Raw genomic sequence first — 21420 nt, 5'->3', positions numbered from 1 at the left:
ATACTCTGACAACAAACAAAACCACCTAAAAAGCAAACATGGGGTGCCTGGTTGGCTCAGTCAGTAGAGCGTGCAACTCTTGATCTCAGGATTGTGAGTTCAAGCCCCACATTGGGCATGGGGTCCACTTTTAAAAAATAAATAATAAATAAAAATTATAAAATAAGAAGCAAACACAAAGCAAGGTACCTAGAAATAAATCTAATAAATGATGCGCAAACTTCTGGAGAAACTATAAAATTTTATGGGACATTAAATTAAATATTTGTCCTACCAGGTATCAAGAGCTTTTATAAAGCTGCTGTAACAAAGACAGTGTGGTATTTGCATGGGCACAGACTCCTTGACCAATGGAACAGAACAGAGAGCCTAGGAATGGATGCAAGGACATGTGGAAACTCAGTGAAGGACAGAGGTGGTGGTGTAGATCCGCAGGGAAAAGGACCATGGAATAAATGGCACTGGGTCTAGTGGTTACCTGCACACAGAACTCACAGTTGGACCACGACCTCACAACACATGCAATAGCCAGTTCTTGATAGTTTAGACTTAAATAGACACTTAAAACTTTCAGAATAAAAGGTGAGAAAGTATCTTTATGATACTGGGGCAGGGAGGGGCTTCTTTAATCAGGAAAGAAAAAAAGTGTTAACTATATAAGAAATGAGCTGTACATTTAACCAAATTAAGGTAAGAAATTTTTTGCTTATTACTAGAAAGACTGAAAAAGCCACAATGTAAAAGAGAAAAAGATTACAAACAAAGCAGATATTTATAACATATACAAGTGACCAAAGATTATTATCTAGAATATATGAAGAACTATGAACCAATAAGAAAAAGACAACCAAGTTTTTAAAAATGAGTGGAAAATGGGGCGCCTGGGTGGCACAGTAGGTTAAGCCTCTGACTCTTGATTTCAGCTCAGGTCATGATCTCAAGGTCATGGGATGAGCGGGCTCTGTGCTCAGGAGAGAGCCTGCTTGAGGATTCTCTCTCCTCTTCCTCCCCTTCTGCCCCTCCATGGATGCTCTCTTTCTCTCAAATAAATCTTTTTAAAAAATGTGCAAAAAACATGAGCAAGCGTTTCACAAAAAGAAACACAAATGATATAAGAACATGCGACAAGATGCTCATTAGTAATTTGGGAAATGCAAAATTAGACCACAGTGAGATGCCCTCTTAAACCCACTAGATGGGCAAAGTTAAGAGTCTGACGATCTTGGAGGGTAGCAAGGATGGGATTCAGTGAGGCTGACAGGTGCATGACTTAGAACCACTGTTCTGAAAAGCAGTTCAGCACCACAGCGGACTTCTTATTGTTCAGGCATATTTTCTGGTCCTCCCTGGGTGAAGATTAGGCCTTCCACCCCGTTGATGCACAGCTTCACTGTGTGACTTGCTCTAAAGGTTAGAATCTAGCCAACCAGCTGTGAGCAAAGTGGCCGGTACCCCTTTGCCATGAGACGCCCAGCATTCCAAGTGGAAGCTGCTCCTTCCACCTAAACCCAAGTGACATAATGTGGGACAGAGGCACGGCCAGCATGTGATGACAGCAAGAAATGCATCTCTGCATCTCTGTTGTTTTGCTGTAGTCCATTAAGATTGGAGGTGGGGGTGGGTAAGGAGGGTCATTTTTTATTTCTGCATAACTTAGCTCATAAGGTTGAACATTCATGTGCCCTAAGACCCAGAAATTTCACTCTAAGGAAGTTTCCCTAGAGACATTTCCACAAGACACACACAAAAGAACATTCATATCAACATTGTCTATAATTGCAAAAAAACCTGGAAACAACTCAAACGTCCTTTGGTTCAGAATGGATCGATAAATTATGGTATATTTGTAAAATGATACAATCATCAGAAAGAATGTATTCTAGTTATACACAATAACATGAATGAGTCTTTATAAATAGAATTTTGAGTGATTAAAGCAAGTCACAAAAAAAATAAAGCAAGTCACATACAGCATAATACCATTTTCATAAAGCTCAAAAATAAGCAAAATTAAATAACATAGTTTCATGAAGCTCAAAAACAAGCAAAATTAAATAACATTGCTCATAAATATATGAGCAATGATTCTTTTTTTAAGCAAGGGAATGGATCAAATTGACCTTCCTGAGAGAGCGTGCCTGGGGGCAAGGTGGGGAGGTAGGCAGATGAGGGAGGGAAGCAACACACAGATGGTGGTTGACCTTGACTCTGACCCTATGAAGGGTCAGATGTTCAATATTGCAGGCTTTGTGGGCCTTACAGTGTTTTGTCTCTACTCAAATCTGCTGTTGTAACCCAAAAGCCACCTGAGTATGGTTGTTTGTTCCAATAAAACTTTATTTATGGACTCTGAAATTTGAATTTTACATACTTTTTCATGTCATTAGATATTAGTCTTCTTTTGATTTGTTTTTAACTATTTAAACATGTAAAAATCATTTTTAGCTCATAAGCCATCCAGAGACACATGACCCCTAATATCTGGCCTGTGGAAGTTTGACAACTCCGCTCTAGTCCTCTGGTTGGGCTATGGGTTCATGGGACTTCATTCTATGATTGTTCATTCCCACTTCTTCCATTTATTTAGTGTATGTGCCAGATATTATTTTTAATGTTCCTAAGAATCGAAAACACATAAGCCAATTTTTTAAAATGGGCAAAACAGATGAAGGGGATTAAGAGACACAAACTTCTAATTCTAAAATAAACAAGTCACAGAGATGAAAAGTACAGCATCGGGAATACGGTCAATAATACTGTAATAACGCCATATGGGGACAGATGGGGACAATACTCATCACGGTGAGCACTGAGTAATGTACAGAATTGTGGAGCCTCTATGTTGTACACCTGAAACTAATATAACATTGTCGATTATACTTCAATAATAAATAAAAAAAATCTAAACAACAAAGAAGCAAAACGTAAGCCCTGGTTCAGAGAGGAGCAATACAAAGCAGAAGATACAAAGATGGGGGGGACCACAAAATGTGCAAAGACATTGGAACTCTTTCCAAAACTCTCCCTCAAGGTCTGAGATATTTTTCCCTTGACCTCAAATCTGGGCACTGTCATAATTTCTCCCCTCATATCAGTAGAGCTCATTGTCTTGAATATCCGAACCAATGGAAAGTTTGGTTGGGGGTATTTCCTGCATCTTATGGCTTTTTGTCATATGTTATATTAGCACACACACACACAAAATGGAATTGATTTTTAGCTATCATTTTAGCTGGGCCATTATCCTATGTGATGTAATTTTAAGTATAATTCTCTTTGGATTTCAAAAACAAACTAGCTGAAGCCTATTAAGCATTATCTAGAAAATGCCCCTTTCCCACAAGCTCTGTCCCATACATGTGCTAAAAGGGGTACATTTTTTAAAGGCTAACCTGTCGGTATTTGAAAAAATTTGGGGGTAATCCTGAGTCTTATCTAGGACGAGTGTCTTCAATTTAAAAAGATATGATGGTGGGATCCTTCATGTTTCTCCTGTAATCCTTCTCAAGACAGTCCCAGTGGAGTTTTGGATTTCTGCTTTACAGCTCACATTCTCCTTCTTCTTCTTCTGGAAATCGGCAACTACAGGCATCTTCCTCTTGAGCAGTTTGTACTGGCCTCACAAATGCTGAAAAGTAATTTAAAAACAACTTGTCTTTTGCGGTTTGTTTTAGCCATTTAACATCCAGTTTCTGTAAATCACAGTCACAGGACATCTCTAGTCACAACCACGCTCAACTCTAATTTGAACAAGTTTATCAATAAGAGAGACGATAGCAAGTAGGAGTTTTTTCTCAGGATTATTTACAATTTCTTCTTACCAATTACTCTTATTGGTCCTGAAAAATGATTTTCTTTATTTTGTATGATGGCTAAAAACTTGAGCATGAATCACTATAGCACAAAATTGGTCATATCCCGAACGTAACCATAGTTTCAATTCAGCAGTATGGATTCTAGTCTTGAGGGTTACTCAGATTACACACTAGACAGTTTCTTTTGAATGAAATGCTTATGACACCAAGATATTAAAATACTGCCACTACTTCCATCTATCGGCAATTAAATAATTGATTTGTACATTAATTTCCTAGTTTCCTTTTACATGTTAGGGTGAAGTATTTGTGTTACTGCTGAGCAAATTTTCATCCTTTTTTCCCCAATATTTTATTTATTTATTTGAGAGAGAGAGTGTGTGTGTGTGTGTGTGTACGCGCAAGCGGGGTTTGGGGGGTGAGGAGCAGAGGGAGAGGGTCAAGAAGACTCTGTGCTGAGTATGGAGCCCAATGTGGCTCAATCTCAGGACCCTGAGATCATGACCTGAGCCAAAATCAAGAGTTGGACCCTCAACTGACTGAGTCACCCAGCCCTGAGCAACTTTTCATCTTAAACAGATTTTTTTTTATAGCCCAACAAAGCAAAAGTGCCTAATATTAAGATATTACATGCTTCTTGCTGTAAAAAAAATAATCAAGGGGAGTGACATCACAAGAGGGCAACATAGTTTGTTCCCAACTTTGGTCTCCTTTATAAGAACAACTAAGAACTATTCAAGAACAAGACACCACTGACAGAATCTTAGAACATGGGGATGAGGCTGGAGCACCCCCACCTCTGCATCACAGAGACCAAGACAGACTGTTTTAGGAGGGTAAGAGAAGCAGTTACCATTGACCACATTGCCCCTCCTGCAGGCAAGGACAGCACCACACAGACAGATCTTCCCAAGCCTCTGGCTCCTCCAGTGGGAAAAGAGGACCCAAAGGGAACTTCCAGCTTCTCCCAGCATTGGGGTCCCTTTACGGGAGCTCCTAGTCTGATCTTGCACTACAGGAAAGGCAGGGGAATCTGCAGCGTCCAACCACTGGCAATCTGACTGTGATGGAGAAGGGAGAGGAGCTTGCAGCAACCAGCACACAGATCTTGGCAGACTGAGTACATATTTGCAGAGTCCAAGTAGCAATCCCAACCAGTAGCTTTGTTTATCTGCAGAGCCAAGTTGAGGGTTCACCCTGACTAAGGTAGTTGATGGAGTGTAAATCTGCCTGATTCAGATCTGCCCACTATATAGCCTGGTTTGCCCATGCCCAGGCAAGGAGCTGAATCACAGCTCCAGCTGCTGTGGAGAATGTCTTCCAGCCCGGTCTAACCAGAAAGGCTGGTGACAACTCCTGGAAGCCCAAATTCAATACCTGGTGAAAATATCTTTCAGGAATGAAGGGGCGATCAAGACATTCACAGATGAAAAATTGAGAGAATTTGTCACCAGAAGGCCTACCCTAAAAAAATGGCTAAAAGGAAATTGTCTAAATAGAAGAGAAATGATAAAAGAAGGAATCTTGGAACATCAGGAAGGAATAAAGAAAAAAAGAATGAACAAATATATGGGTAGATACAATAAACTTTCCTTCCCTTGAGTTTTCCAAATTTTGTTTGACAGTTGAAGCAAAAATTATAACAGTGTCTAATATGGTTCTCAAAGTATGTAGTGGTAATATTTAAGATAAGTATATTATAAATTGGAGGAGTTTAAAAAGATGCAAAGGGAGGTAATATTTTTATATTTCATTCAAAGTGTTATAATGTTGATACTAGCAGATGGATAAATTATGATAATAAATAGAGCAGCCATGACAAGAGTTATACAAAGAGATACACTAAAAAAAAACCATAGGCAAATCGAAGTGGATTTCTAAAAAATGTTCAGGTAATCCCAGGAATGTAGAGAAATGAAAACCAGAGAAAGCAAACAGAAAAGAAAAAATAAAATAGTATCTTAAGCTCTACCATATAAATAATTACATTAAATATATATGGTTTAAATATACCAACTAAAAGACAGAGATTAGTAGAGTGACCATTATATGTTGTCTACAAGAAATTCACTTCAAGTATAAAATGGGGGCGCCTGGGTGACTCAGTTGGTTAAGCATCTGACTCTTGGTGTCAGCTCAAGTCATGATCTCAGGGTCGTGAGATCAAGCCCTGTGTCTGACTCTGCACTCAGTGTGGAGTCCTCTTAAGATTCTCTCTTTCACTCCTAATCTCAGGAAACAAACTGAGGCTTGCTGGAGTGGTGGGGGTGGGAGGGATGGGGTGGCTGGGTGATGGACATTGGGGAGGGTATGTGTTGTGGTGAGTGCTGTGTATTGTGTAAGACTGATGAATCACAGACCTGTACCCCTGAAACAAATAATACGTTATATGTTAATAATAAAAAAAAATTTTTTTAAAGATTCTCTCTCTTCCTCTCCCTCTGCCCCTCCCCCACTCGTGTTCATGCACACTCTCTCTCTTTCCCTCTCTCAAATAAATAAATAAAATCTTTATAAAAATATAAAATATAGTTGGGTTGAAAGTAAAAGAATGCAAAAAGGTATACCATGTATATATTAATTTTTTAAAGCAGGGCTATATTAATATCAGATAAAGTAGATTTCAGAGCAAAAAAAATTATCAGCACAGAGAGGGAACTTTCATAATTTTAATTTTAAAAAAGTCAATTTACCCAGAAGACCAGTATTTACCCAGTATTTAGCAATTCTAAATGTGTGTACATCAATCAAGCTGCAAAACAGGTGAAGCTGGGGGCGCCTGGGTGGCTCAGTCATTGAGCGTCTGCCTTCGGCTCAGGTCATGATCCCAGGGTCCTGGGATCAAGCCCCACATCGGGCTTTCTGCTGAGCGGGAAGCTTGCTTCTCCCTCTCCCACTCCCCCTGCTTATATTCCCTCTCTTGCTGTGTCTCTGTCAAATCAATCAATCAATCAATCAATCTTTAAAAAAAAAAAAGTGAAGCTGAACCTGACAAAACTGAAAAGGGAAATACACAAGCTCACAAATATATTTGGAGAATTAAGTAGATAATAAGGGAATACTATGAATAACTTAAACACATACATTTCACAATTTCAAGGAAATGGACAAATTCCTCAAAAAACATGATCACAACTTGCTCACTATGAAGTAGTTATTAGATATTAATAATATCCTAATATTATTAAGGAAATTGATTTTGTAATTAAAAATCTCCAAAAAGAAAATCTTCAGGTCCAGATAGTTTCACTAGAGAATTCTACCAACTATCTAAAGAAGAATTAACATCACTCTACACACTCTCTTCCAGCAAATAAAGAAGGAACACGTCCCAACTTATTTGAGGAAGCCAGTATTAGTCTGATACCAAAACCAGACAAAGACAATTCTAGGAAAAAAAAAAAAACATAGACCACTATCCCTCATGTTAATGTAGCTACAAAAATTCTTAACAAAATATTAACAAATAGAATTAAGCAGTATATAAAAAGAATTATATACCATGACCAAGTGAAATTTAGTCTAGGGATGCAAGGCTGGTTCAATATTCAAACATGAATCTATGTAATCCACCATCTTAGGCTGATGAAGAAAAGTCACATGATCATATCAATTGATGCAGAAAAAGCACTTGACAAAATTAAACACCAGAGGAGGGACTTCCTCAACTTGATAAAGAAGATCTACTAAAAACCTATTGCTTACATCATACTGGTGAAAGACTGAATGATTTTTACCTAAGATTAGAAGTGAGGCAAGGATATTCACTCTGACCACACTTTATTTGACATAGTGCTGGAAGTTCTAGCCAACATAAAGTCAAGAAAAAGAAAAAAAAGAAATGCAGATTGGAAAAGAAAAAATGAAACTGTCTCTATTTGCAGATGACATTATAGTCCATGTAAAATCCCAAGGAATTTACAACATGCTCCTAGAACTAATAAGCAAGTTCAGCAAGATCACAGAATACAAGATCAATCTATGAAAATCAACTATACTCTTATAGAATAACAACTCTCTCTCTCTCTCTCTCTCTCTCAACGAACAGCTGGAAGCCAAAATTTAATATAAAATACCATTTGCAGTTCTTAAAAAAATGTACATGCTAAGGCCTAAATTTAACAAAATATGTACAGGATTGGTATGCTGAAAACCACAAAATGCTGATGAAAGAAATAAAAGAAAAAGAAATAAAAGAAATGTCTTTACTATGTTAAGACATAAATACTTAACATAGTAAAGACATCAATTCTCACCAAATTAATATACAGGTTTACCACAGTTGCTTTCAGAATCCCAGCTGACTTCTTGTAGATACAGATAAGATTGTCCTAAAAATTTATATGGAAATGCAAAGGAAGTAAAATAGCTAAAACAATGTTGAAAAAGAAGAATAAAGCAGGAAAAATCCATCTACCCCCTACCTACTTTCAAGACCAGTTTTATAGCCACAGTAATCACGACAGTGTGGTACTGGCAGAGAATAAACACACAGAACAGTGGAACAAAAGGGAAAAACCAGAAATAGCCCCCACACAAGTATAATTAACTGATTTTCGAGAAAGCCACAAAAACAATTCAGTAGAGGAAGAATAATGTTTTCAACAAGTGACGCTGGAGCAATTGGACATTGAAAGCAAAAAAAAAAAAAAAAAAAAATCCTTGACCTAAACCTCTCACACCTTACACAACACTTAACTAAAAATAAACCATGATTTAAATGTAAAACATTGAGAAAGGAGAAAATAAAAATCTTTGCGATCCAGGACTTGAAGAGTTCTCAGACACGACTCCATGTATGAAAAAAACTGGCGAATTGTACTTTATCAAAATTAAAACTTTTTTCTCTGCAGAAGACTCCATGAAGAGGAGGGAAAGGCAAGGTACAGAGTGGGCAGAAACACAAACCCCACACCTGCTGAAGGACCTAGAAGGTATCAAGGACTCTCCAATGTCAACAGTAAAACAGACAAAAATCCCATTAGAAAATAGACCAAAGACATGAAGGAACCTTTCACTGAGGAAAATACACAGGTGTAAAATAAGTACGTGAGGGGCACCTGGGTGGCTCAGTCGGTTAAGCACCTGCCTTTGGCTCAGGTCATCATCCCAGGGTTGGACTCCTTGCTAGATGGGGAGCCTGCTTCTCCCTCTTTCTCTCCCGCTGCCCCTGTTTTGTGCTCTCTCGCTCTCTCTCTCTCTCTCAAATAAATAAAACCTTAAAAAAAAAAAAAGAAGTATGTGAAAAGCTGTTTGACCCTTAGGGGAAGGCAAATGACCACAGTGGGCTATCACTGTATTCCTCTTAGAACAGCTGGGTAAGAAACTGTGGCAGTACAAAATGCTGGCAAGAGTGAGGAGAAATGATCACTCATATGCCACTGGTGGAACGTTAAATGGTACAACTCCTCCAGAAAGTAGTTCGGCAGTTTCTTAAAACAACAAACCACATGGCCCAGAAATTGCACTCCTGGCTTTTATGTTAGCAATGTGAAAACTTACATCCACACATAACCTGTACACGATTATTCACAAAGGCTTTATATGCAATAGTCAAAAACTGGAAACAATCAAAATGTCCCTCAGTTGGTGAATGGTCAAACAAACTGAGGTTCAACCATGCCATGGAACACTGGTCAGCGGTTAAAAAAAAAAAGAGCCCACCGTTGAAGCACATCATGCCTTGGGTGGACCTTAGTGGCATGAAGCTGAGTGAAAAAAGCTAATCTGAAAAGGTCACATGCTTATAATCCACTTATATATTATGTGCTTCTATTTATATAACATTCTCTAAGTGACAAAAGTGTAGAGATGGGGGCCACCTGGGTGGCTCACTCAATTAATCATCTGCCTTCTGCTCAAGTCATGGTCCTGGGATCAAGTCCTGCATTGGGCTCCTTGCTCAGCCAGGAGTCTGCTTCTCCCTCTGCCTGCCGCTCCCCCTGCTTGTACTTGCTCTCTCTCTGTCTCTGACAAATAAATAAATAAAATCTTTGAAAAAAAAAAAGTGTAGAGACGGAAAACAGACTTGTGCTGCCAGTGGGGAGTGGGGAGGGAGTGTATGTGACCACAAAGGACCAGCAGAAGGGGATCCTGGTGGTGAGAGAATACTTCTGTATTGGTTGTGCAGGAGGTTACCCCAATCTACACATGTGACCAAACGACATACAGCTAGACACACACAATGTGCCAAAGTCAACTGCCTGGTTTTCATATTGTGCTCTAGTTACAGAAGATGTAACCCCATGAACAACACGAGACTTTTCTGTACTGTCTTTACAACTTCCAGTAAACCTATAATTATTTCAAAATAGAAAGTTTTTTTTTAATGGTCTAAAAATTTAAAAAATGGATTACAGTTTCATTGCAACTCACTAATTACTCATCACTACTCTTGGCAAAGCATTTGTATTGTAGGTGGGGGTGAAGGCGGGAAGGATAATTCTTTAAATCAGAGATTTTGGTGAGAACTTGGGGGGTGGGTAACTGTTTTCCTGTGCATTGTAGAATTTCAGCAACATCTCTGACTCCTTTCACTAGACGCTCTCCACACCCCCAAGGCTGTGATCATCAAAACTGTCTCCAGACATTACCAAATGTCCGCTTGGGGGCAAAATTGCCCCTGCTTGATAACATAACCTCTGTGCTATACTAACCAAAAAAAGAATCTTTTCCTGGGACGCCTGGGTGGCTCAGTTGGTTGAGCGACTGCCTTCCGTTCAGGTCATGATCCTGGAGTTCCAGGATCGAGTCCAACATTGGGCTCCCTGCTCAGCGGGGAGTCTGCTTCTCCTTCTGACCCTCCCCCCTCTCATGTGCTCTCTCTCTCTCATTTTCTCTCTCAAATGAATGAATAAAATCTTTTAAAAAAGAAACTTTTCCTTTCTACTATAAAAAGCCTTGTCTCAGACGAGCTCATATTGAATATGTTTATATTGGTCTTACGTTGTTTGAATAAATACAGGAGTTTCTTTCTGCCATGTTTAAGAACAGAGAAACGGAGCACCAGAAAGAACACCAGGAACAGCATGGCAGCCGACGTCAGTGCAAGAAAGAAGATGATGATCTGGGGGGTGTGACCTTTAAAAAAGAGCAAAAGGAGAAATGCATGCAGATATACAGTTTTGCAAATATACCTATTTTTATAGTTACATTGGTAAACCCCTAATCACAAGGAGAAGTGGGGTCTTGGACATCTCTAACCTAATAAACTTGCTTGCGTATAAGAAAACTTTTTTTAAATAAACCTAAATAATTTTTCCAGAGACCCACAAAAATTAAATAGCTTGGCCTCTCTAGAATATAGAAAATATGGGACTCCATAATCCCCTTAATTTGACATTATCAAAGGTGTAGTATTTGTCTGGGTAGTTTCACCTTGTTCTGCTTACTAATGTGTGTCTCAGATTGTATGACAAACACTTAAAAAAAGCTGATGGGTTTCTTGACACCAGGATAAAAGAAGGAAGGCATGCAGGAGGTGCCCATTGTAGGCAGAGATGTGAGACATCACAGTATTGGGGTGATTTAGATTCCAATCAGAACAGCCATACTACATTCACTCTGATGCAATAGCAACGAACCAGCTACCTGGATCTCTTGCAGGGGCAGACGAGGAGGCAGAGGTTGTACCTGGAGAGAAGTCAGCCGAAGCTGGTCCACATACTGCATCACTTTCCTTTGTCCCATTCACAAGTACAGATTTGCCACCCAAAGAACAGCTTAGACCATTCAATGAAAAGAGTTCAAATAATTAATTTAGGTACAGGTCATTCTAATTAAAAATATTGACATTTTCCATCCAATAAAGCAACCTAGTGACAAAAGGGTGTGGGTCTGGGTTCATAAAGATACTACAGAAAACATACACTTGACTGACTGGCTTCCTCTAACTTTCACAGTTCTCCATAATTCACCCTATCCTACCCACCTAACTGGATTCTTCTTTCTTCCCAGGCTGGGGAGCCCTGTCCCACAACTGTCCCCAGACTGTTTTGCCTGGTTAGTCTCTCACCCTCAATTTCTTAAGCATATTTGACCATCTCTGGCATATATGAAGGACAGACAACCTAGTACAACGGTTAGGAGTTCCTAACCTTATGATGTGTTGGCATCAGACAGACAAGGGTTTGAGCCCAGGGTCTGTCTCTGTGCAGAATGACCATGGGCAAGTTAAGAAAATCTCTCTAAGCTTGTTTTCTCATCTGTAAAATAAGGAATACATGCACCAAGGACTGTTGTGAAGAGCAAATGAATGACCCCAGGGACACACTTGTAGGGCTGGACATTATGAACCCAGACCCACACATCCCAGTAAATGGTAGCTATCATCACCATCATCATCATCCCCATCAACATACCATCATCACCATCACCATCATCATCATCCCCATCAACATACCATCATCACCATCACCATTGTCCTATGTCTTTTCCCTCATCCCTTTACCTAATGCAAACCCACTCTTCTTCCAAAACCAGTTCAATCCCACTTTCCATGCAGACTCATTGACTTCTCTGAACTACTTGTGTTGAAAGACCTTAAAAAAAACTTTCCCAATCTGTACAAACCAATATTTTTGTAACACCTAAGAATGTAAATGGAAAATATTAATCAAAATGATTTTCTAGTAAGAAAATCAAATGGAAAAAAAGAACAAAAGCATACAAAATACAAGACCTCAATTTTTATTAGAGTTGATGGACACATATAACTCCGCCAATTGCCTTTCACACTTCTAAACGCTCACTCTTAGAATGTGTAGTGTTCCTGCCACAGACACCACAAACTGTCCGTGGACCAGCACCTGTCCACAGACCACACTCTGAGTAGCTCTGATCCTGATCACACCGGTCAACAGGCATATTCCCATGTATGCTGTTGGCTGTTTTACTTCTGTGATGGTCTTGTTTGCCCAAGTAGGTGTTGTGTTTTTGAGGGTAGGAAACATAATTTATACCATTCTTGTGTCATCCTCAATGCTGGCCTTGAACCCTTGAAGATGGGCTGAGTGATCAGTGAGGAAAGGTAAGAGACAGCAAAGAGATTGGAAGGAAAGAGAACAGAATGACTGTTCTCAGCTGGGGCAGACAGTAACAAAGTTCTAGTAAATCTGAGCTAAATGCTCTGGGCATCATTTCTGGAGAAAATGCCCACTTTGTATCAAATCACTCCTACCTCATACTGTTCACACACTGCCCATTCATATGCTCTTCTATGCTTATATTTGATAGGCCCACGTGGGGCTTCACTCATGACCCTGAGATCAAGAGTCACATGCTCCACCGACTGAGGCAGCCAGGCGTCCCAGAGAGATTTTTTTAAAACTTCATTGATAACATTCTTTGTCTTTAAAAATGTTAACCCAGGGACACCTGGGTGGCTCAGTCGGTTAAGCGTCTGCCTTCAGCTCAGGTCAGGATCCCAGGGTCCTGGGATCGAGTCCCACATCGGGCTCCTTGCTCAGTGGGGAGACTGCTTCTTCCTCTCCCTGCCATCCCCCCTGCTTGTGCTCTCTCTCTCTCTCTCTAACAAATAAATAAAGAAAATCTTTAAAAAAAAAAAACTTTATAAAAAATAAATAAATAAATAAACCAAAAATGTTAATCCAGATTCTCTATTTTGAAAGCAAGAGGAAATTATACGTACTTTGTCCACGGTTGACAAGAGCCATGTTTCTGATCATTAAATGTCCCAAAGCGACAGTCTTTACAACCTGCATAAAAATTAAAGCAACAATAAAAAAGGGAATTTTTTATGATTTCATAACTTTTCCTGTGATGAACATAATTACATAATAATAAAGTCATTAACTTAATACAATCTACACAGACTGTTCAACAATGCTTCTTGAAACGAAACCCCAAGATGACTAAAGTTTTTATTCTAATTGTACATAGAATATTGTATATATATGTATAGAATGTATGCAAATGCATAATCCTGGTGAGTAACAAATGTTGTGATTTCAAATTATTTCCATTGATTGAAAAATAATTTTGTAAATATCGTATACTTGGCTCAGTGGTTCATTGCATGTTACTTTAAGGTTCTATTAATCTATGTTTTACTTTATATTCAAAGGACCAAGACCTAAATTAATGACATATGTCTAGATAAACAGACTTGCACTAGATTGAAGAAGAGCAAACCTACCCTCTCTGGTTAATTCTTGACCTTGTTTACAATCCGGTTCACACATGGTGCATCCTGCCCCCAAGCAGTGGAATCCTGAGATGCACTCACACTCTGCATTGCTGATGGGGGAACACACCTTCTTGGTCCTGAAAACACCTACAAAGTTTCCCAAGTTACATGACAGCTGACCTCTGAATCCAGGAAGCAAATTTATGTTCTGCAATAAAAATCATCCTGAACAAACCCACAAAAACCATGCTCACTCTTATAATGTTCCTAATGACCTTAGAGCATAAAGTTCATTTTTTAAATCTCAGTAGAAGACATTTTTACATTTTCCTAATTAAACACTTCTCTCTGGTCAAATGAGTGTTTCTTCTAATATTTAAAACCTCAATCTACAAATTATTGCTTTTACAACAAATTATTTTACTGCACCTGCCTTTTGACAGAGGAACCAGCATAGTTAACACTTAACACTTTCCACCGAGATCAACACACTAGGGAATAAAAACCCGTCGTCCCAACACATGCCCGGATCAACATACATCTTTTAAATCATACCTTCACACTGCCTGCATATGTCACAGGCCTTTTGTCCACTGGTGCTGGAGAAACTATTTGGAGGACAAGGAAGGCAGATCTGACCCTTGTTTTTCCCACAGAAAGTACCTAAGAAGATAGATAATAGGTGTACTGTTGGACAATGCATAGTAATTGCCCAAAGCATTATGAAGTTCACAAGAAAACTGGAGTAAGAAACAATGATTAGTTTCTAGATGGCACAGTGACTTTATTTTGAGTGACTTTTTAATTATACATTTGCAAGATTGCCTTTAGCATAGCAGCAGAATTACAAATAACAAAGTATAGATATTGCATCAGACAAACCAACAGAAAGAAAACAGTTTCCTTTATCTATTGAACAAAAAAGAATGACTTCTCTTGATTGATCCAGGAGATCAATATGACTGGATTCAGGAGATCGGCATCCTTCATCAGTATACTAACAATGTAATGTGTCTGCTTTTTCCCCACTCTGTGAAGCCCCCTGCCACTTCTTATTCCTTGCTGTGCCCCCAGGTCTGAGCACAGGTCCTCACAGATAAGGCTGACATTTACTGAGGTCTTGCCATGTGCCACGCACTGTTCAGAACCTATCATAGGATCCTCCCAGCAGAGCAATGAGATAGGTTCTTTCATCATCCCCAGTTGCCAAAGCTGGGGCACAAGGGATTAAGCGACATGGCTACCTTCTTCACACAGCTAAGATGTAGCACCCAAGAAATATTTGTAAATGAATGAATTTAAAAAAACATAATTGAAACAGAACTCATTAACCCTGACTACTAGACTCACTGAACCATGAGTTCAACAGAACAGATCAAACACGCATGTTAATTTGGTTCTTACCAGCTAGGCATTTACTACAGGAATCCTGCATTGATCCTGTCCTCTCAAAATTCGTGACCAACAACACGGTAGCCACTATGTTGTAATAGCCACTGCCCATGGTGAAATCTTGCAGAGACAGCATATGAGCAAAGCAGATTCCAAAAGGGTTTTAATCAAAGTAGCTGGTTTCACAAATACCGCTCTGCAAAAGGTAAAAATTTCCAAGAATGAGGTGGTTTCTCCTTTTAGGATTATCTACATTTCAACCATTACCTATGCCATCCACAAGACCATAACTTGGGTCTTCTCAGAAACAATGATGGAATATTAGGGAAAAGGTGCAAATACATAGACACTTCTATGATAAGACACTTCTATGATAAGACACTTCTATGATAAGACAAACATGACTACACACATAGCTTTGTGCAGGTTTGCCAAAGTCTAAGCGTGCACTCTCCAACATGTTTTGCCAAAATGCAGAAATAACAATAACAAGAATTTTTAGGGACTTTCATAGACACTTGGCATTAGCATCCAGATTTCAACAATGGCAGCTCTTTGCTGGCTCTGAGATAGAGTTCTTAAAGTGACAACCTGTCAGTCTTACCTAACAGCTCAGCTCAGTGGGGAGATATCTCATTACTCTTTCCCCTTTGTCAGAACAATATGTGAACAGTTCAACACCCAGTTGCTAAAATGTTGAAGCACTGCTCTGTTCAACTCATGATCACATTTTCTTGATAGATATATATTTGCCCATTTTGAGATTTGAAGCTCATGTAGTAACAAAACTAAGAAGTAAGAAATCTCTTTGGGGCCAGGTGCTTGATCTTTATTTAATAGGCTATGGAATAAAAGTTACTAGAAATTAGAAGGGCAAAAAGTCTAGCCATGGAGAAAAGGAATAAAGCTGCTATCCTTACCCCAACTCCGTTACCCCGACTGTCCCAGACGACAAACCTTGAGATTCTCAGTGCTGGTGAAGAACTTTCCACTCCTTGATCTTCAGAGCACTGAGGTTCTGCCTCTCCCTCGCTGCAAGTCAAACACAGGGGTTTGGTGACTCAGCCGGGGGCGGGGCCTCATGGGAAATCCCCACCACCCTCTGTGAGATCGCCCATTTGATGTTTGTTGACCCCAAAATCCCCTAGAGCCCCCATCCTCCCTCAATAATGGCACTTCAAGCCATTTCTTGGAAGCAGCTATGTACTGTTAGGACATCTCTCAGATGACTTTGGGAAAGGCTGTTGTCACTTAAAGTAGCCCTCCTTGTCAAAACCTTTAATGAGTCCTACACATATTTGAGATTTGAGGGACGAAATCCACTTCTAAAGAAATATCAGCGCTTTTGCCATACCCTACCCCCTACCGGTATAATAATAGCGATGCTCTAAGCATAATTCACTGAGGGTGCCGATGTACCAGGCATCACTCTAATAAGCGCTTTAATGAATACTATCCTCAAAAGAACCCCCGGAGTTGACATTATCATTATTATTAGAGTGGCATTATGCAAATGAGAACATTGAGCCTATGAGTCTAGCCAGAAAATCAGCAGGATGGGGAGCCAGGATTGGAACCCAGGGCAATCTGATTCCTTTCTACTGAGCTCCTTGCTATGTGGGTGAGATGGGGGAAGAAGGAGGGAGAAATGAAGTGGAGACAAGGAAGGCATAGAACTTATATGGTGGATAACTCTGGGTAAAGTTGAGATCTATGAGGGTGTTTTAGAAAACCATTATTTTAATTTTTAAAAAAAGGGGGGGGGAAGGACAAGGGGGCTCCTGGCTGGCTCAGTCAGAAGAGCATGCAACTCTTGATCTCAGGGTCCTGAGTTCAAGCCCCATGCTGGGTGTAGAGATTACTTAAATAAATAAATAAAAACTTAAAAAATTGAAAAGGAAGAAGAGGAAGAGGAGTACAGGGGAAAGAGAGGAGAAAGCGCTGGTGAGGAGGAGGGAGGAAGCGAGGAAGGTATTCTAGGGGCACTGAGATGAACCTGCCCAACACTGAGAGGCTAGGGACCCTCCGGAAGATGACCAGGGGAACTATAGCAAGAGTGGTTTCAACTAAAACAGATGGCTTTCTGTTAGGGTCCAAACAGAAAAGAACTATTTTCCCCCAGGAGTCATGGGGGCTTAGTGTCGAATTGGGGGAGGAAGAGAGAAGGGAGCTAATATGTATTAAACACTTGCTATGTACTATGCACTTTACATGTTTCCATGACTCCTGTCATGCCACCATCCTCATTAGAAAGTTTCCGTGGCTCCCTGTTGACCACCAAAGGAAACCTGGATCCTATAGCCCACTATTCAAGGACTTCTGGGACCTGACCTGAAGATGTCTTTAAAAAAATTAAGATATACCTCGGGCGCCTGGGTGGCTCAGTCGTTAAGCGGCTGCCTTCGGCTCAGGTCATGATCCCAGGGTCCTGGGATCGAGTCCCACATCGGGCTCCCTGCTCGGTGGAGAGTCTGCTTCTCCCTCCCCCACTCCCCCTGCTTGTGTTCCCTCTCTCGCTGTGTCTCTCTCTGTCAAATAAATAAATAAAAATCTTAAAAAAAATTAAGATATACCTCATATAACATAAATGTCACTATTTTAAAGTTTATTTCCCAGAATTCACTGATATTCCCTATGTTGTGCAACTATCATCCGTATAACATTCCAGAACATTTTCGTCACACCCAAAATATCCCTAAGAGCAGTCACTCCCCAGGCACCCCGACCTTGACCCTGGTAACCACTGGTCTGCTTTCTGTCTCTATGAATTTGCCTGCTCTGGACATTCCATATCCATAGACTCATACAGCGTCTTGGCTTCTTTCACTTAGCAGAATGATATTCCACCGGATGGATGTCCACATGTTGTCTCTCCATTCATCAGGTGATGTACATTTGAATTATTCCCCTTCTTGATTACTATGAATAATGCTGCTCTGAATATGTGTGTGTACGCTTTTGAATGGAAATTTTTTTTTTCAGTTCTCTTGGGTGTATACCTAGGAGTAGAATTGCTGCATTGTATGGTAATTCTGTTTCACTTTTTGAGGAATTGCCAGACTGTTTCCGGGGGCAGCTGCACCATTGTACATCCCCACCAGGAATGGATAAGGATTCCAATGTCTCCACATCCTTGCTGGGACGGGTTATGTTTCCATTTTGTTTTTCATTAAATTTTTTTACTATAGTCATCCTGGTAGGTGGTACTTCCTTCTGGTTTTCATTTGCTACCTTAGCCCAATTTCATTATGCCCCCCCCCGCCCCCCCACACACATAATGGGAGCGGTAGAGTGTAGCACATGACCAAGAGCCCAAGCTTTGCTGTCAGATGGACTTGGATTGAATCCAGGCTCTGCTATATGACCTTGGACAAATTTCTTAACCTCCCTGAGTCAATTTTTCCAACCACTTCTTACAGAAACAGTAACACTGTGCTTCATCCTCATTTAGTGAGGACTAAATGAAACAATGAATATGAACTACTTAGCTCCATGCCTGGCAGGTAGGTCTCAAGAAAACAGTAACTGTTATTACAGGACTTACTGCTTTAAAATTTGCCTTCCCTAGCTTCCCATGCTGGTCATCAGTGAAGTAACCAGGGCAAGTAGCAAAAGAGAAGGAAAATGCATGGGGTGTCCATAGAACTTATTCCCAAATTCTGAGTGTCCTCTGAGAGTCACTTTACCTGTAATGATTATGGGATTCCCTCCACGGGCTTCAGCAGAGTTGGCCCCATGTAGGAGTTTCATACCATATAAAAATGACATTGCTGATCACCTAACACTTTCAAAGTCACGATCTAACCAAGTTGCCTCCTCATTTACATGTGGTCCTCTGTTTAACATTGCTGCATGACATTTAACTGGACTCTATTTTCATTTAACTAAATGTTACTAATCTACGTTTTGGATAGTCTGTGGGCAGAGATATTACCTCCTCTGAAAGTGATGTCTGTCATTTCCCAGCACAATAATTAGCTCACTTTTTCAGGCTGGGCTAGTGACATAAAAGTCTCTACTGAGAGGAAGGATTCTCAAGATTAGCTTCATCAGCCTGTGTTACCCAAAATCAACCACTTCACAATTAGTCTACTGAAGGCTATGCACGGCTTGATTCGAGTGTTTAAGGAGTTGTATACTGTTCATTTAACACATTCTTGTTTGATAAAACCATCACAGGAAGCTAAGGCAAATGCTATAGTTGACCTGATGCACGTACTATCCAGTCTAACCAAAGGAAAACACTTCCCCACAGCTCTTGGTCTATGACCTGGAAATACATGATGACAGCCTCTCTGCACTGAGCTACAGCTTCAGAGTGGCAGGCACAGTGTGAGCCCCAGAGTACTGCGGCTGGGAAAGGCAAATTCATTAGCCAAATCCTTGGAATGTAATAGATTCTTGTATAGTCTATTATTTTGCAATACCTGAGATGTAACAGATTCTCATATAATCTATTATTTTGCAAGAATATTATGGCAAGTATAGTTTCCAAAAGTCCCAAGTGTCCATCTTCTTGATCCTATTACTGTTCCTGTTTGTGGTTCTGGGAGTCCTTGTGAATTAGCATGGAATTCATAAGAGTTGCAAATGAAGTCTGAGGAACTCTTTGCAATATTAATTTATATTACTTTTAAATATGTATATGCATAGTAAGTAACATAAAAACTGCAAGGTTGGGAGCATCTGGCTCGCTCAGTCTGTAGAGCATGTGACTCTTGATCTTGGGGTCGTGAGTTCAAGCCCCACGTTGGGTGCAGAGATGACTTAAATAAATAAACAAACAGGGGCACCTAGGTTGCTCAGGCAGTTGAGCTTCTGACTCTTGATTTCGGCTCAGGTCATAATCTCAGGGTCATGAGAATGAGCCCCGCATTGGGATCCACGCTGAGTGTGGTGCCTGCTTGAGATTCTCTCTCCCTCTCCCTCTGCTCCTACCCACCTCCACCCCACTTGCACGTTTTCTCTCAAAAAAAAAAAAAGAAATGTAATTACATTTCAAAAATAAAAAGTCTCAGATATATTGAAATAATTTTAGATATTTGATATTTATCAATTATCAATTTTTATTTTAATAGATAACTTTAAAGCTTTTGGTAGAGTAACTAAAAACAAACACGAAAAATAATTTTAATTGAAAAAATTCTATTTACATTTACATTTTACATTACATGCATATAAATTCTGTATGCTTTGAGTACAATTATGTATGGTTTTTTTACTCCTTTGTCAGCACTGTCAACACAACACAATTTATGTGAAGTTCTCAGTTATGACAAATGAAATAAAGGCAAGGAAAAAGAAATTTTATGGAGCAAATACATAATAATTTATGAATTGTGTGTCTTTACCACCCATTTAAACATTCCCAGACCATCCAAATACATTCAGATACCTGCAATAATTAAATTCGGTTATCATTGATATTTTCCCAACTTTGTGACATAAAAACAATTACTAGTGTTATTTTGAAGACATCTCTGTTGGAGTAGAAAAAACAGAACACATTTAACAAATCGTTAGCTTGATTTGCCACTTTTAAATATTCAGGCATATGGTACGTGGGTTCCATTTCTACACCTGCTCCAGACCCCACAAGTGTTAGTGAAAGTGTTGAGAGGCATGTAGCAGGCATCCAAGAAACCTTTATTGAATGAATGAATGAATGAGTAAATGAATGGATGAGTTTGCTAACTCCAGTCTCACAGCCTGCCTGCCTCCTCATGCCCTAACCTTTTCTTTCTCTCTCTCCCTTGGGAAATCATTCTGGTGTGTGTACCCCCGCCTACGGTGTACCCTTCCCTTCCTTGGGTCTCACGTAAGATGCTTTTCTGCTGATGGCTAACATTTACTGAGGGCTTACTCCCTGCAAGGCACTATTCTACGTGTTTACATAGTTTCCCCAAGTATACCTTCCAACAGCCTTTGTCCTTACTTTACAGAAGAGAAAACTGGGCCGCAGAGAACCTGGGTAGCCTGTCCAGTGTCATGGTAAGGAGCAGAGAAAGGGTTCCCCTGGCTGGCTGGCTGGCTCCAGACCCTATGCTCTTGACAAGGACTCCTAAC

The 21420-nt window shown here is 39.9% G+C and overlaps 1 protein-coding gene across 3 annotated transcripts; it reads right to left on the bottom strand.

Annotated features, from left to right (window-relative positions):
* Window positions 1-1707: 1707 nt before the first annotated feature.
* Window positions 1708-16377, bottom strand: TNFRSF9 (TNF receptor superfamily member 9). Of its 3 annotated transcripts, none has more exons than XM_025856586.2 (8): window positions 16275-16377; window positions 15367-15550; window positions 14518-14625; window positions 13972-14109; window positions 13465-13531; window positions 11406-11536; window positions 10761-10895; window positions 1708-3628 (listed from the first exon to the last, which is right to left on the bottom strand). In XM_025856586.2, exons 2-8 carry the CDS (start codon window positions 15488-15490, stop codon window positions 3540-3542), a joined length of 792 nt encoding a protein of 263 aa, XP_025712371.1. In that variant the 5' UTR covers window positions 15491-15550; window positions 16275-16377; the 3' UTR covers window positions 1708-3539. The 3 variants fall into 3 exon arrangements, with proteins under 3 accessions (XP_025712371.1, XP_025712373.1, XP_025712372.1); XM_025856588.2 differs by having other exon boundaries at window positions 11448-11536; XM_025856587.2 differs by having other exon boundaries at window positions 16312-16370.
* Between the last annotated feature and the right edge of the window lie 5043 nt (window positions 16378-21420).

Source organism: Callorhinus ursinus, unplaced genomic scaffold (genome assembly GCF_003265705.2).
Source record: "Callorhinus ursinus isolate GAN/ISIS: 27379988/994484 unplaced genomic scaffold, GSC_fseal_2.0 scaffold18, whole genome shotgun sequence".
In the NCBI taxonomy this organism is placed as follows: Eukaryota; Metazoa; Chordata; class Mammalia; order Carnivora; family Otariidae; genus Callorhinus; species Callorhinus ursinus.
This window is presented reverse-complemented; position numbering and strand designations above follow the sequence as displayed.

Bases quoted from the DNA above. Each gene is read 5' to 3' on its own strand.
- TNFRSF9 (XM_025856586.2), bottom strand. From the start codon at position 15,490: ATGCTGTCTCTGCAAGATTTCACCATGGGCAGTGGCTATTACAACATA. The intron at 13,532-13,971 runs GTAGGTTTGCTC...ATTTTTATGCAG, and splicing joins TCAAGAATTAACCAGAGAGG to GTTGTAAAGACTGTCGCTTT. The intron at 11,537-13,464 runs GTACGTATAATT...GAATGGTCTAAG, and splicing joins TCTTGTCAACCGTGGACAAA to CTGTTCTTTGGGTGGCAAAT.